Source organism: Haliotis rubra, unplaced genomic scaffold (genome assembly GCF_003918875.1).
Source record: "Haliotis rubra isolate DU_JTF1 unplaced genomic scaffold, ASM391887v1 Scf2, whole genome shotgun sequence".
NCBI classification, from domain to species: Eukaryota; Metazoa; Mollusca; class Gastropoda; order Lepetellida; family Haliotidae; genus Haliotis; species Haliotis rubra.
The window spans coordinates 432062-445558 of NW_025766002.1; the positions used below are offsets into that span (position 1 = coordinate 432062).

Here is a 13497-nt window from a genome sequence, read left to right on the forward strand (position 1 = left end):
AGCTAGGACAAACATTTACCACTTCAATATATTCCCTGGCGATTTCATCATCCTCAGGGTTTCTCCGCGATGTTCGTGTTGTCCTTGTTAGCGTTCAGTAAAACATATACTTTATCAACAACACGAATATGCTGAATACGCGATTCATTTACAGCATTTCATATTACACCAGATAAACCATACATACTTTTACTTATGTAGAAAATTAATTTCTGACCACCAGTTTGAAATGAACATAAAATAAACGATAACTTACTTGTCTAAGTCTGTGTCTAGACCTGTTCCTCGTCTCTCACCCTAAGATACAGACATGTGTTAGAGACGTATTGCTAGGTTATATATTAGGAAGCAGCAACACTACTGTCATCTACTCAGCAGGTCAACAAATGTTTTGAGGGCAATGCTTTAAGAACAAGAAATGGAACAAAGGTTTGCTGAATTTAAAAAATTACCACCTTTGGAGAAGACTTTACAAAATCCACTGGCACAAAGCTATATAAGCACTAGGATGACTGTAACCCCCATACTTTAACATAAGCTTACAAAAGTTGTAACACCAGAATCGCTTTGTGCAAAGGGCCCTGTTCAAGACTGAAGAAATTCATTAATATAGCTTTTATGTATTTTATATCAGTTTGAAAGATAAACTGTTTAATCACTAAAACAATATCAAAATATTTGTTTTTTTCTGTCCAAGTGAGCCAAGCAGGGGTATAGTGTTGTAAACACAGCAATGAAACAGTGGTGTGTTTGTGGGCACGCAGTGACTAACAGTGAGTACATAGTTGCCTGAATATTAGGAGAGACTGACACAATGTCTGTACAACTACATGTCACTACACTCATGCAGCAGAATCAGCCATGAATACCATAGTTAAAGATAATACTTTCAGAATCAGCCATTAATACCATAGTTAAAGATAATACTTTCAGAATGAGCCAAACATTACACATTTTTGTTGTGTGCAAAGACACAGTTAAACCAAATATACTTTAAAGTTGAATATTGGTTTTTAATTCAATTTGTTTTCAATGGAATTTCATTCACAAAGAATTTCAGAATAAACAGACAATCTTATCTGGCTGTTAATTATCATCTATAACACTAGACATATGGAGACACTAGCATCATGAAGATATAGCCAATATACAAGATTAAAATATATGCAATGTTACTCTATAAAAAATGTTTAGTCTACAATTCTACTGTTACTTTTCTTAAGTCAACTTCAACTGCAAAAGACAATGGACATGACTACAGTCCGACCCCACAGATTTCCACCAGTGACCAGTCCATCCCACTCTGACGGTAGCGCCCTATACAATACTACAGCAAGGAAACAGAGCTACCTGACTGGACAACACAGTATATAGACACTTCAGCTCCCTATAGGACACATGTTGACAGTACTTACATCGATGCCGTTGAGGGCTCCTTCACTGCCGTATGACTTCATGCCAGGACGACTGTACTCAGGGTCATCAAAACGTCTGAAATGATTTGGCAATCTCTACAGATTAACTCACATGTCTAATTTAATAAACTCCTTTAACTCAATATACAGAGATGCCTACCCCAAAGTGTTGCAAACAGTAGTTTCAAAGATCAAAATTAGTAGTTTGACCATAAAATTAATAGTCAACTAACATAGGCGCCCGACTCTGATATATTTATAAGCATGACCTATATATATAAGATATAAGAAAGGTGTGCCAGTAAATCAAAACAAAATGGCGTCCCGGCACGGCTCGGTTTCGTTCTGACAAACGCTTCCATCGCTTTGACTAAACTGCACAATTTATACTCAGTTGACCTCTGTAAAGTATCTTGCGTATCACAAACCTGAGGATTTTATTCCCATTTAAAGCTTTCAATAATTTTGCCGTCCATTCTCAGACGAAGTCAAGTCTCTGATTGGATAATATAGTTGCACGTTAAAAGAGGTGGGAATAACAGAAGACGCTATCCAATAAGAGACTCGTTCTACTATTCGGTGCGGGTCTGTAGCCTGAGATTTGTTTACTTCTGGGCATATGTCCTGACTTCGACCGAGAATGGACGGCAAAATTATTGAAAGCTTTAAATGAGAATAAAATCATCAGGTTTGTGATACGCAAGGTACTTTACAGAGGTCAACTGAGTATAAACTGAGCAGTTTATTCAACGGTCAAAGCGATGGAAGTGTTTGTCAGAACGAAACCGAGCCGAGCCGAGCCGAGCCGGGACGCCATTTTGTTTCGATTTACTGACTCACCTTTCTTATATCTTATACATATAGGTCATGCTTATAAATATATCAGAGTCGGGCGCCTATGTCAACTAAATACTTAAAATCATGATGGATTCTGAGAAAGATAATATGACACTAATCAAGAGTGAAGCTTTAATTTCACATACCTCCAACAGCAGATTTCCAAATTATCAGCATTACATTTTTTCTTGTCTCTTTTTGGCGAAAATGTATGTGTTTGTCTATACATCCAAATTTTAATGCATTTTCTTCAAATTTCGTAGAATTTCTAGTGCAGATCGTATTGGCGTAGATTGAGGCTAAAATTCGTAACGACTACGAATAAATCGTAGATGTTGGCATCTCTGAATATCATTGAGATGATGTAATCTATGACTTTGTTATAAGTATGTCACATGGTGAATAAAACTGCCTCAGCTTAACTTCTGTTTATGAGAACATATAAAGAATATAGAACATGTCTGTCCATCATGAGACTGACCTGTATCTGGCTTCCTCTTGCCTCTTCTTATCCAGCATCTCTTCATAGGTGGGTGTGGCCCAGCCCTTGCGTGGGGCACCAGGTGGCCCTTCTTGTCCTTGGTTGCGTTGAGGAAATAGGAAACAGCATATGAAAGAAAATCCTGCAAAAACATGCTTGACCTCAACAACAGGGTGAATGATGTTCCTAGAAATGCCTCATGTCTTGAGATACTTTGTCTGCAAAGTATTACAAACAGAAACCCCATACACATATTTCAGGAGCATTCTTTTATTGTGTCTGTATGCACTCTTTAACGTGCCCCTACTGAAATATACTTCAATGTATGTACTTCACAAACTTCTCATAGTAATGACAGCATGACAGTAACTTTCCTTACACTGTTTGAAACCTCACAAAAATATCTGTCGTCTACATGTCATTCATATAGTAAGCACTCTTAAACGTAAAGACCATCCTCCTTCCTTGTCAAGAAATTATGATTAACATACAGCTAACAATATAGAGGAAAGCTGTGGTATTAGTAAGTGTGCTACTGTCTACAGTAAGTATTAGTCAGGTGTGATACAGATCCCTAACAGTCGTCAGACACAGGATCGTGTGTCCTCCATCACCATCATTCACCATGTACAAAGCTTTGTATAAATATCGGTATCTCGACACACAGAGAAAAGTTTTACAAGCTTCCTCTCAACTCCTGCCAAAGTTGGCTCCTTGCTATCAAGCAGTGTGTCATTCACACATGTACAAAGAGATGCTATTTTATGATCAAAAGTTGTAATAACTATTCAGTTTGATAGACACTCTCCAAAATGGTGGACAATTATCCAAAAGTTTGTGAAGTGTTTGATCAACAATTAAAAAGTCCATTAGCGAGATGTAAATGACAATACGTAAACAAACCCATCTCAACTTGCACTAACAAGCTGACCTCGGGTTGTCCATGAATTACTGAGTTAATACATTCACTATGAAGGTTCCTTTAGACAGATAGCAGCAAGCCCATGAGGCCCTTAGTACAAGTTACAATACAATTTCCATGCAATTAGCCACCCTGAAACCCTGTTATATTTGTCCAAATTATAACAACTCCAGCAGGAGTGGAATGAACAAAACCTTCTTACACTGGGATGATATAAGCAATATTTTTGGATGAACAATTCTTGTACATGATAATAATGTTGGCATCACAAACATACAAAATATTCATTTTCATGTTATTACTCAGGCTAAAATCCATATAAGTTATATTTAACTAGATGTAACAACAACAAAAACCAGTCAGTGTTAGATATTTGCAAAATGCTTGATGCAGTAATGAAATGAAAGCAGAACCAACTGTACACCTTTTCCTACAGACAGGTCAGTGATCTGCATTCAAATAGTGAGTGAGTTTAGTTTTATGCCGTTTTTAGCAATATTCCAGCAATATCACGGCAGTTCGTTCACATAGATGATTGTTTAGTTAAGATTCCTGTTTACCATGTATTCACTGATATGATGCTAAAAAACATGTCCACAGCATTTCTTTCTAGCTAAAAATATTAGTACTCACTGAAAGTCATAAATTTTACTGACTTGTGACCCCTCCCCATCTAGACCCTCCTAGTCATTAGGAAAACAGTTCTAATTTCTATTGACTCATGACCCCTCCCCATCTAGACCCTCCTAGTCATAGGTAAAAAGTTCTAATTTCTACTGACTTATGACCCCTCCTAGTCATTAGGTAAACAGTCCTAATTTCTACTGACTGGCTTGGGAAGTTAGTATGAAAATGTCAAGGAAACAAATCATCTATAGGGTTTCTTCAAACACTGCAATAAAACATCAATACAATTAAATCACCAACTTCACATAGAAAAACTGACAAATTCATAAGCTGAGCATACCAGAAAGCAGCTAAACTATTAGCTAAAACAGAAACTAAAGAAGCATTAAGAAAGTAAGATTGTTTATGGATAACAACTTCTTTTATTATATATGATGCGATGTTTCGGTATGGATTCTTATACCGTTGTCGAGCAAGAGTGACTCTTGCTTGACAACGGTATAAGAATCCATACCGAAACTTCGCATCATATATAATAAAAGAAGTTGTTATCCATAAACAATCTTACTTTCTTATTAGTCACCAACTTCTAAACGCCAATCAAACAGATAAAGAAGCATTGGGAAAAAAACGGAAACAGAAAAGTGCTGTAAACCATGAAATTAATGTGAGCATATGTGGCTGTAATGTGACGTTCACTACACGTGGGTGGAAACAATGACAAACAGTGCAGTCACAAGGAACAATGTAACCTCCACAATCTTCTTCAGTGTCCTGACCTATTTCATTTAAACACATTTCATTTGTCAAGTTTTGGACATCATGGAAGTTGGATCACATGCAAAGTAGTTTAGGTCTATGTATTTGTCAATCCAACTGTTGACTCCATACCATGTCATGGAATTCTAAGTCTACAGTTATGAAGAATGATGATACTTTATGGATATACAACTTCTTTATTCTGAGAAGGGGACATTTTCTAATGTCGTTGTCAAGCAAGTGATTACTTGCTTTTATGACATTAGAATCTATTCCGAAACGTCGCTTTTCATAGAATAAAGAAGTTGTATATCCATAAAAGTATCATCATTCTTCATCACCCCAACTTCTAAAATGCCCATCAAGGAAGTCTACAGTCATGTTATTATTTGCTGATTAGTATTTGAGGTTCAACGGTAGGCCCACATTCATTCCATGACACATTTCAAACCAAGGTTGGACACTCACATTAACTTCATGGTTCAGTCAACTACAACTGGAGAACTACCCAGGACAAGGTGTGTCCCCGTACTTACAGACATCTGTTCCAGGGCAGTCTTGTGTCTTAAGAAGTCATTGTACTCCTTATTTCTCTCTAACTCACTATATTTCTGTATCATACAGGAACAGCAGATTAGACAAGTTGACCACACTCATACTGATATCTTAGAGCCTAACATCAACTTAACACTTTTCTGTCAGCAGGGCTCGACAAATAGAATAGGCAGTAGGACCAGTGCTTCAGGGAATGGTCTCGACAAAATATCAAAGCAATCTTTCACATTTTCATATTGCAAATATTCCATCAATTCCAAAGTACTATGACTATGTGTCCCAGTCCACCCAGCTGTGAATGGGTACCTCGTAAGGATGGGAAAGCCACATTAACTCGGTGCACCTAGTGGCTGCAAGAGTTGTATGTTCCCCAGGGAGTTGAGATTGAAGAATATGACGTGCTGTTGAGATTGACATCCAGTGATCGAGGGAAAAACAAAGAGCCTTTGAGCAGCTGAGCTGGATATCAGTGCTATACAAATGTTAGCATGTATGTAAGTATGTATTTCTGTCACAGTGCATTTTATTTAAATAAAGTCATACTGACTCCACTTTCATGACTACCGATTCTGATTAATGACTACAAACATTTTCTAACTGAACCAGTGCACTATTGTATTTGTCAAACCCTGCACAGTTGATTTGCCATGTTTCCAAATGTTCATAGAATAATTTACCTCTACACTGTATGTACTAGTATATGCTTACATAAATATATATATAACTCTTATATGAATGACTCAGAGCCACAACAAGGCTATTATGTATTCAGATTAGGTCACTATTTTTCATGTCAAAATACCAAATACCTCTTAAAATATATTTCATCTAAAATCTTCCATTTCATTTGCATAAACAAATCCAGAAATGAGGAAACCTTTCTAATCTCATTAATATATATATCTTACATTCTCCCTGACTTTAGTGCTCAGCAATCGCAAATATGACATCCATTACTACAATGATGCTGTCACATCTCTTTCTCAACAAAACATCTAGTCTATGTACGTTTTGCATAGGTATTTAACTTGCCAGAAACTTGAGATTAACGAAAACAGTGACAGTAAATTGAAAGGACAAAAAAATTTAAACAGCATGAATTCATAGACACTGACTGTCCCAACTTACAGCTTTGGTACTGTCCTCGTATCGGAGGCCCGGTAATGTTGCATATGTGTCCCCCTGCTTGTGTTCCCCCTGTAACCATGACAATCAAGAGTGATGTACGGTACCTAGTACTACGGAGTCGGATTTAGCCTATATCTGTACTCCAGCCGAACACTGTCATTGATTCATTATGTTCATGTACTAAGAGTCCGTCATTCAGACGAGATGATAAAGAATATTGTTGGTTTAAATAAAGGGAATATCTCTAGGCATTTGAAACATTCATGATCCAAGAACACATCAATCTAATGTGATTTACTGTGCACTATGTCTACATAACTTCTTACTTAGAATAAAACATTAAACATGTTAAAAAATGGCATCAGTATTTATTTACTGGAGAAAATAGCAAGTAGTAATAGTATTTATGCTACATCTTATTTCACAAAAAACAGATTCAGAAAATTGTATCTTTCTATCTTGAAATATCTAACGCACATTATATCTGTATACTTGTCATAATGAGAATTAATGATTCTATGTTGTTGAAATATCTGAAGGTAACTGAAAAACTACTCTGACAGGTTGTGTAAAAAGGGAATCTGTGAAAAAGACAAAATAACATGAAGCATGATTAACATTTGTACCAGTGTTTAAAACTCCCAAAATTCCAAGCCAGATAGCCGGACTGGTAACTTTAAAAAATTACCAGTCCAGATACGAACTTGCCTGTCCGGTTTTCAACAATAAAAAACTGTGGCTGCCATTTCCAACTCGTGCAAGCTCCATTCACTGTTTGTAGACATCGCAATGAACTACATAGCACTAACAGGCAATGCATCGAGTTTAGGTAAACTGAAAGTACATGTGTAGTGATTGGTTATCGTAACATGGACTGTCCAATCGTAAGTAGTTTAACATAATTTTCATAATACCTTAAACACCTCCAACTGACGGCAAGAGAACCTGTCTGATATTATGAAATATTTACTCTTAGGGGTAAAAATATCTACCAGGCCACCGGATTTTAAACGCTGTTTTTGAAATTTGACCGTCCGAGATGAAAATAGACCGCCCTTGTTCTATGGATGGTTGTGTGGTAGGGCAGGCAGGAATTTTAAACGTTGTTTGTACTACACCTTAAACAGTATATAGCAATTCCTATTATTCCATCAATCAAGTCCTGCCCTTGTTGGTATGGATGGTTGTCCTATGGTGATAGGTCAAACAATAGTCCCTGTCCTATGGCTTGGTATGTGATGCACAAACAACAGTCCTTGTCCTATGGCTTGGTATGTGATACGTCAAACAAGTCCTTGATCGATGGCTTGCTATATACAGGCTACAAACAGACCATGTCCTGGGACAACTCATTACAGGTAAGAAGTTAACGAAACAGGTACTCTCTGCTGCCATTTGACCCCTTGGTAAATGATTCAATGAATCAAATCTTTCAAGAAAAATCTAAAATATACTTGTATTCTAACATTTATAAATACAAGCCTTAAATACAATCCAACTGGAACTGATGATAAACTTTAAAACTTGTAAAAACAATTCATGTCAATTCCACCAAATCATAGGTAAAAGACATCAGTTGAAAGCATATTGCTGAGATTAAGTTTGACTGTGTATATAGTAAGGTCGTAAATGTGTTTCATGTTGCAGTCAACACTACCCCAAGCGAACAGTAAACACTTTGGTCCACGCAGCCAATGGCTGACAGCAAAAGCAACAATCAGAGTATAGAGACACACAATCAACCAGGTTGCAAACAGCACCTGATGGTCATTAAGGTCTACAATTGGTGTACATTACCATTCTTTAAACCAATCAGTGATGCCGTTACAGACATGATATGAAAGAGAACTGTGATTGGATACAGGGTTGTCACTTAGTTTAGGTATGCGGGAGAAACTCAAATCAAAATGACAAAATGTATGCCAGAAAGCAAACAGTAATGAAATTTAAACAGAATTTCTAACGCATCCAGGATGCATGTAGGTGGGTGTTTTTCATGGCACTTTTTTGTATATGGCCAAATGTACATGCAAACACTCGTCATTGGGTACTGTGGACCATTTCTGCCCCAGAATCGGCAATTTTCTGATTTCGTACGGCTGAAGCCTACTACGACCATGCAAGGTATGTCCGACTACAGGATGAGAGGCATACCAGTGCAGTCACAATGGCTCACACCAGCTCAATCCAGGGGGAGGGGTCATATATGGTATGCCTACGACTACACAGGATATGTATGGTTACAATATATGTGGCGTACCAGTGCAGTCACAATGGCTGACTCTGGCTCGGTCCAGTAGGGGGGTTTCTTATGATACCCGTGCTTCTGCAGGGGAGAAAACATCTCAAATGTTCAAATCACAGTATATTTGCATAACCATATGCTAGGTATGCAAATACAGAAATAAATGACAGTAATTATATCTAGTGCATTCATTCAGCTTTCAAAAGAAATTCTTGTAGTACAAATTTACAAAAGTGTCCATGTTTCAGACATTAACTGGAAATTAGGAAATTGTGGCGATGTCCTATCTGCAGATTTCATTCTAGACAGGTTAACAAAAGGGAATACATTTGATGATTATCTAGTAATACATTAACAATTAAACAACCTGAAGTTACCATGAGTCATTATCACAGTAATACTTAATAATGGGGGCAGTGTCTGATGTTTAAGTATTTTATTATGAAGGCCTACAAACTTTAAACTCAATGCATGCACTAAATATATAGTAAGCTGAAAAAACAATAACATATAAATAAATTCTGTGCTGTATAGATAAACTGCACCCTTGCAGAAGAAAGAAAAGAAAAAAGCAACATTTTGTCAAACTTTAACAAAACCAAAACCAGAACATTGTGCAATCAATGAACTCTGTGAACAGTTGACCCTCTCTGCTGTGTGTGTCACAAGACATACTCAGACATAGCAGCTACTACACTCAAGAAATATTTACTCAAACAATTCAAAACAACAAACCATTACAAACTTAGTGTGAGTTTGTTGTTTAACGCTACATTCAGCAATATGACAGGTATATGGCAGAGGTGTGTAAATAATCAAGTCTGAACCATACTATCTGGTGATCAAAATCATGAGCAAAGATCTATGCAATTGGGATACAATGACAATAACAAACAGTGCAAAGACAAATAGAAACTCTTAAAATATTGTCATGTCAGTTCAAAATCCCTTAATCCCACCTTGGCTCCGCCATTGCAAAACATCAACTTCAATGTGGTCTTTAGTAATTTGCAAAAGGGGAGGTGTGTGTGTGTGTGTGTGTGTGTGTGTGTGTGTGACAGTGTGTGTGTGTGAATGTGGTGTAGGTGTGCTAAGATAGCTTTGTGCAGCTGGGCCCAGGAGTTCATGTGCTCTGCTAATTCAGAACATCAACTATATCATGACAAAGAACAAATCTCTTGCCATGTAATAATATACTGGGGAAAAAAAAGAAGGGATCACTCGAAAGCACAAGTGTTCCTTTATTTTTTCTCCACGTTTTTTCACAAGCTTTGTATTGCCCAACTTGTGAAGAAACCTGGAAAAAAATAAAGGAACACTTGTGCTTTCATGTGATCCCTTCTTTTTTTCCCCTGCATACTATATATACAAAGGTTACTGTTTCCATCTTGTACCAAGTTCACCCCTGACACACACATCACATATGTGACTAGTGGCTGAAATAACAAAGAATGCCCATATATCAGTAACAAGGGTTTGTGTGGTATCTCCGACACACATAGGAGAGAGGAATGTCAAGTGACAACACTGCAGGCAGAGAGGACAACAATCTAGTGGCAACAGTGACAAACAGTAAAGAGTGTGCCCAGAGTTTCACAGAGCTACTTACAACTTGACCTCGGGGTCTTTTCTGACCCTCTTTTTCTCTCAAAAACTGATTGTATTCTTCGTTGCGCTGTTTCGTTTTCTCCAGCTATAAGAGAACAAGTCATACCTCATTTTGAATTCATGTTTGGAAATGAAACACAGACTGTGTTGCTCACTTCTTTTGTCTCATCTGAAAGGAAGTCTCACTGTCTACACCATGGTAAATCATTCAAATACACAAACCACTGACAAGGCCTTCAGGACAGATCAATTTAGTTTTTGGTTTTAATGAAAATGAAACACATATTTGAAAGCATCAAAGTAAATACTTTTTCAAAACATGCTGTTTGATTTTAATTAAAAAAAATTAAGATTTTGAAGATAAATTAAATCGGGATATTTATTTTTTTATACATTGATCTGGCTTCAGTTAGCATGTACTAACGTCTGAATCAGGACTTTTCCCAACTCCCTCCAGCCTCATCACCAAGCACATATAGAGTCAGCTGAAATATCGGCACCATATTCAATTAAATACAAAGTGATAAAACTCATCAAGAACACTGTACAAAAATATACTCATTATATTAAGAAACAAAACATTACATTAACCATCTGTCAATCAAGGATGACATAAATGACATGATATAGACATTTCTCTGACTAGTATTAGTAGTTGGTGTTAGTATACAGAGGATTTGCCTAGCGTCTGTGGCTAGGCAGGGCAGGCTGCAGGGTCTAGAGGGGCATCAAGCAGTGGAATACTGGCTACGCATAGCAACATGATGAAACAGGGTAGGTTGTAACATGTATAACACTTAACCAATAATTATCATATAAAATCATAAATTAAAACTCAAATCATTCTAATGAAAATGAGTACATGTTAACAATACATGGTGAATATAAAACAATACCTCCATGGAACTGTTCTCAAGGTTAGGTATCTACATACTTGCACTAGATAGAGATACGACAGAGTATCGTTAAGATATGTTATCAATAAACATCAATCAAAACATATGTATCATGTTTGTTTGTTTTAAGAATTCAGAACTGTAGCAATATCCTAGACCTGACGTGAGATAGCAATACATCTCATAGTCATATTGCAGCATCTAAACTCAAATACAGAGCACTACCACTGTCTAATAGACCTCAATACCCAATACAAGCATGATGTACACAGGTACCTATAGAGGAGAGAATATGACTAAGGCAAGCACTACTAAATATTGATTTTCAGATACTGAATATGCTCCTGGTCTAAAATGTAAAATGATAAAATTTTACTTTTTAAAATCATATTTTTGACTGATATAAGTATTCCCTAGCTAGGGTAGCGTTAGTCTAATCATGAGCTAGTTATGATGGTGGGTCTTAATGACAAGCCTACAGTCCGGTGGGATTCAGTGAACAAACATGATGATAACCACTAGCAAACACAAACAGATGAGCCAAACAACAAAATTACATGTTTATATAAATTAACCCAGTAAAATGTTTAAAATTATATTTTCGTTATTCAGCTCTAAATGCAATGTTAAAAATTAACATAATTACATATGATTAAAATCATTCATTTCTATAAAAAGGTTGGGTTTTTTCAGCTGACAATGAAAATTACATTTTTGATGTCAATTTACACCAGAATTGCATGGTGCCACATATCTGTCTGCTGGTGTTTGTGTGTGATCCCTTTGAACTCCTGGACACTAGAAGGCCATGCTAGGGTGAAGGGCTAACTGGACAGTCAGAAGACCAGTTGATTATAACTCACAGAAAATGGTTTGAAATCCACGTAACTACGGTTACGTTCAAACCAAGGTTTAGACCAGCTGCCTCGAACATCACTATCAGACTTGGGCCTCTCAGGGTAATAGTACTGTGTACAGGGTAGTGGTTTATTAGAACAAGATTTGTCATAGGGAACATGCCATAAACTGTATCTGTAATAATGTGTAAACATAGCCTCAAACAAGAAGATATTGCAGACACATTAAAAACACATAGATTACCTTAACTGTAGATATGAAACAATTTCATGAAGTATTTCTTCATTCAAATTCTATCTACCCATATTTTGGAATTCTGGTCTACAAGTCTATTACTACCCTGGCTGCCTATTTAAGAAATGTCCACTGATATTTTATTCCTGTAACTGTTATTCCAGATTAATGTCGGATTTTCATATCAATGTCTCAACATTTTACATGACAAAATTCCTTTTTGAACAATTTTGGACAATGCAACAAAACATTTTCATATGAGTCATGGCTGATGCAATATTTGTTTAAATAAATGTACCTTGAATCCAAATAACTCCACTGAATACTATGACCATGCACTCAATAAGATTATTTACAAAAGAAGATGATATCGCAATATATGCTTTCACAGCCCTTATTTATTTAGAATTGATAAAGGAAATATTTTACTAATATTTACATGAATCACATATTTAGAAAATGACTCCCAAAACATTTACAATGGTCACCATGACTCCCACTTTTTCAAAGTTTATGTAAAACCCTATGTCTGGATTAACAATGTGTCCAACATATTCAGCATCACACTTGTCATAACTCAATACTGTCAACTTGAAGGACTGCTCATCAACCATCTCATTTATAGATCAACTGAATCTTATCAGTGTAAGCACATAAAAATTTGGAAATGTGAACAATTCTGTGCCAAATCTCAACATGACAGTTGGAATGCTGGAATCATCACACAAATCACCAGACTGAGCCGATGTTCACCAAAACACTTATTTCAAACTCACCTTGGCAGAATCTGCTCCTCTCAGACCTGAAATTGTGGCATTGTACTCCCCTTCTTGGCGACGCCCACCTCGCTGGTGTTTCTAAAAGCACAGATGTTGTAACACTTGTACATCCATGTCACCTCTACCAGTACATCTCTCACTTTGTTGGGAGTA

General features: G+C 36.7%; 1 protein-coding gene across 1 annotated transcript in view; it reads right to left on the bottom strand.

Annotated features, from left to right (window-relative positions):
• LOC124275285 (centrosome and spindle pole-associated protein 1-like) overlaps positions 1-13497 on the bottom strand; it is an 82438-nt gene that overhangs the window by 40955 nt on the left and 27986 nt on the right. The window contains exons 4-12 of the mRNA XM_046710766.1: positions 13342-13422; positions 12337-12441; positions 8985-9050; positions 6725-6793; positions 5578-5652; positions 2734-2840; positions 1416-1491; positions 257-297; positions 20-83 (exon numbers count right to left, since the gene is read on the bottom strand). Of these exons, the coding sequence (XP_046566722.1) occupies positions 20-83; positions 257-297; positions 1416-1491; positions 2734-2840; positions 5578-5652; positions 6725-6793; positions 8985-9050; positions 12337-12441; positions 13342-13422 (684 nt within the window). The remainder of the gene's footprint in view (positions 1-19; positions 84-256; positions 298-1415; positions 1492-2733; positions 2841-5577; positions 5653-6724; positions 6794-8984; positions 9051-12336; positions 12442-13341; positions 13423-13497) is intronic.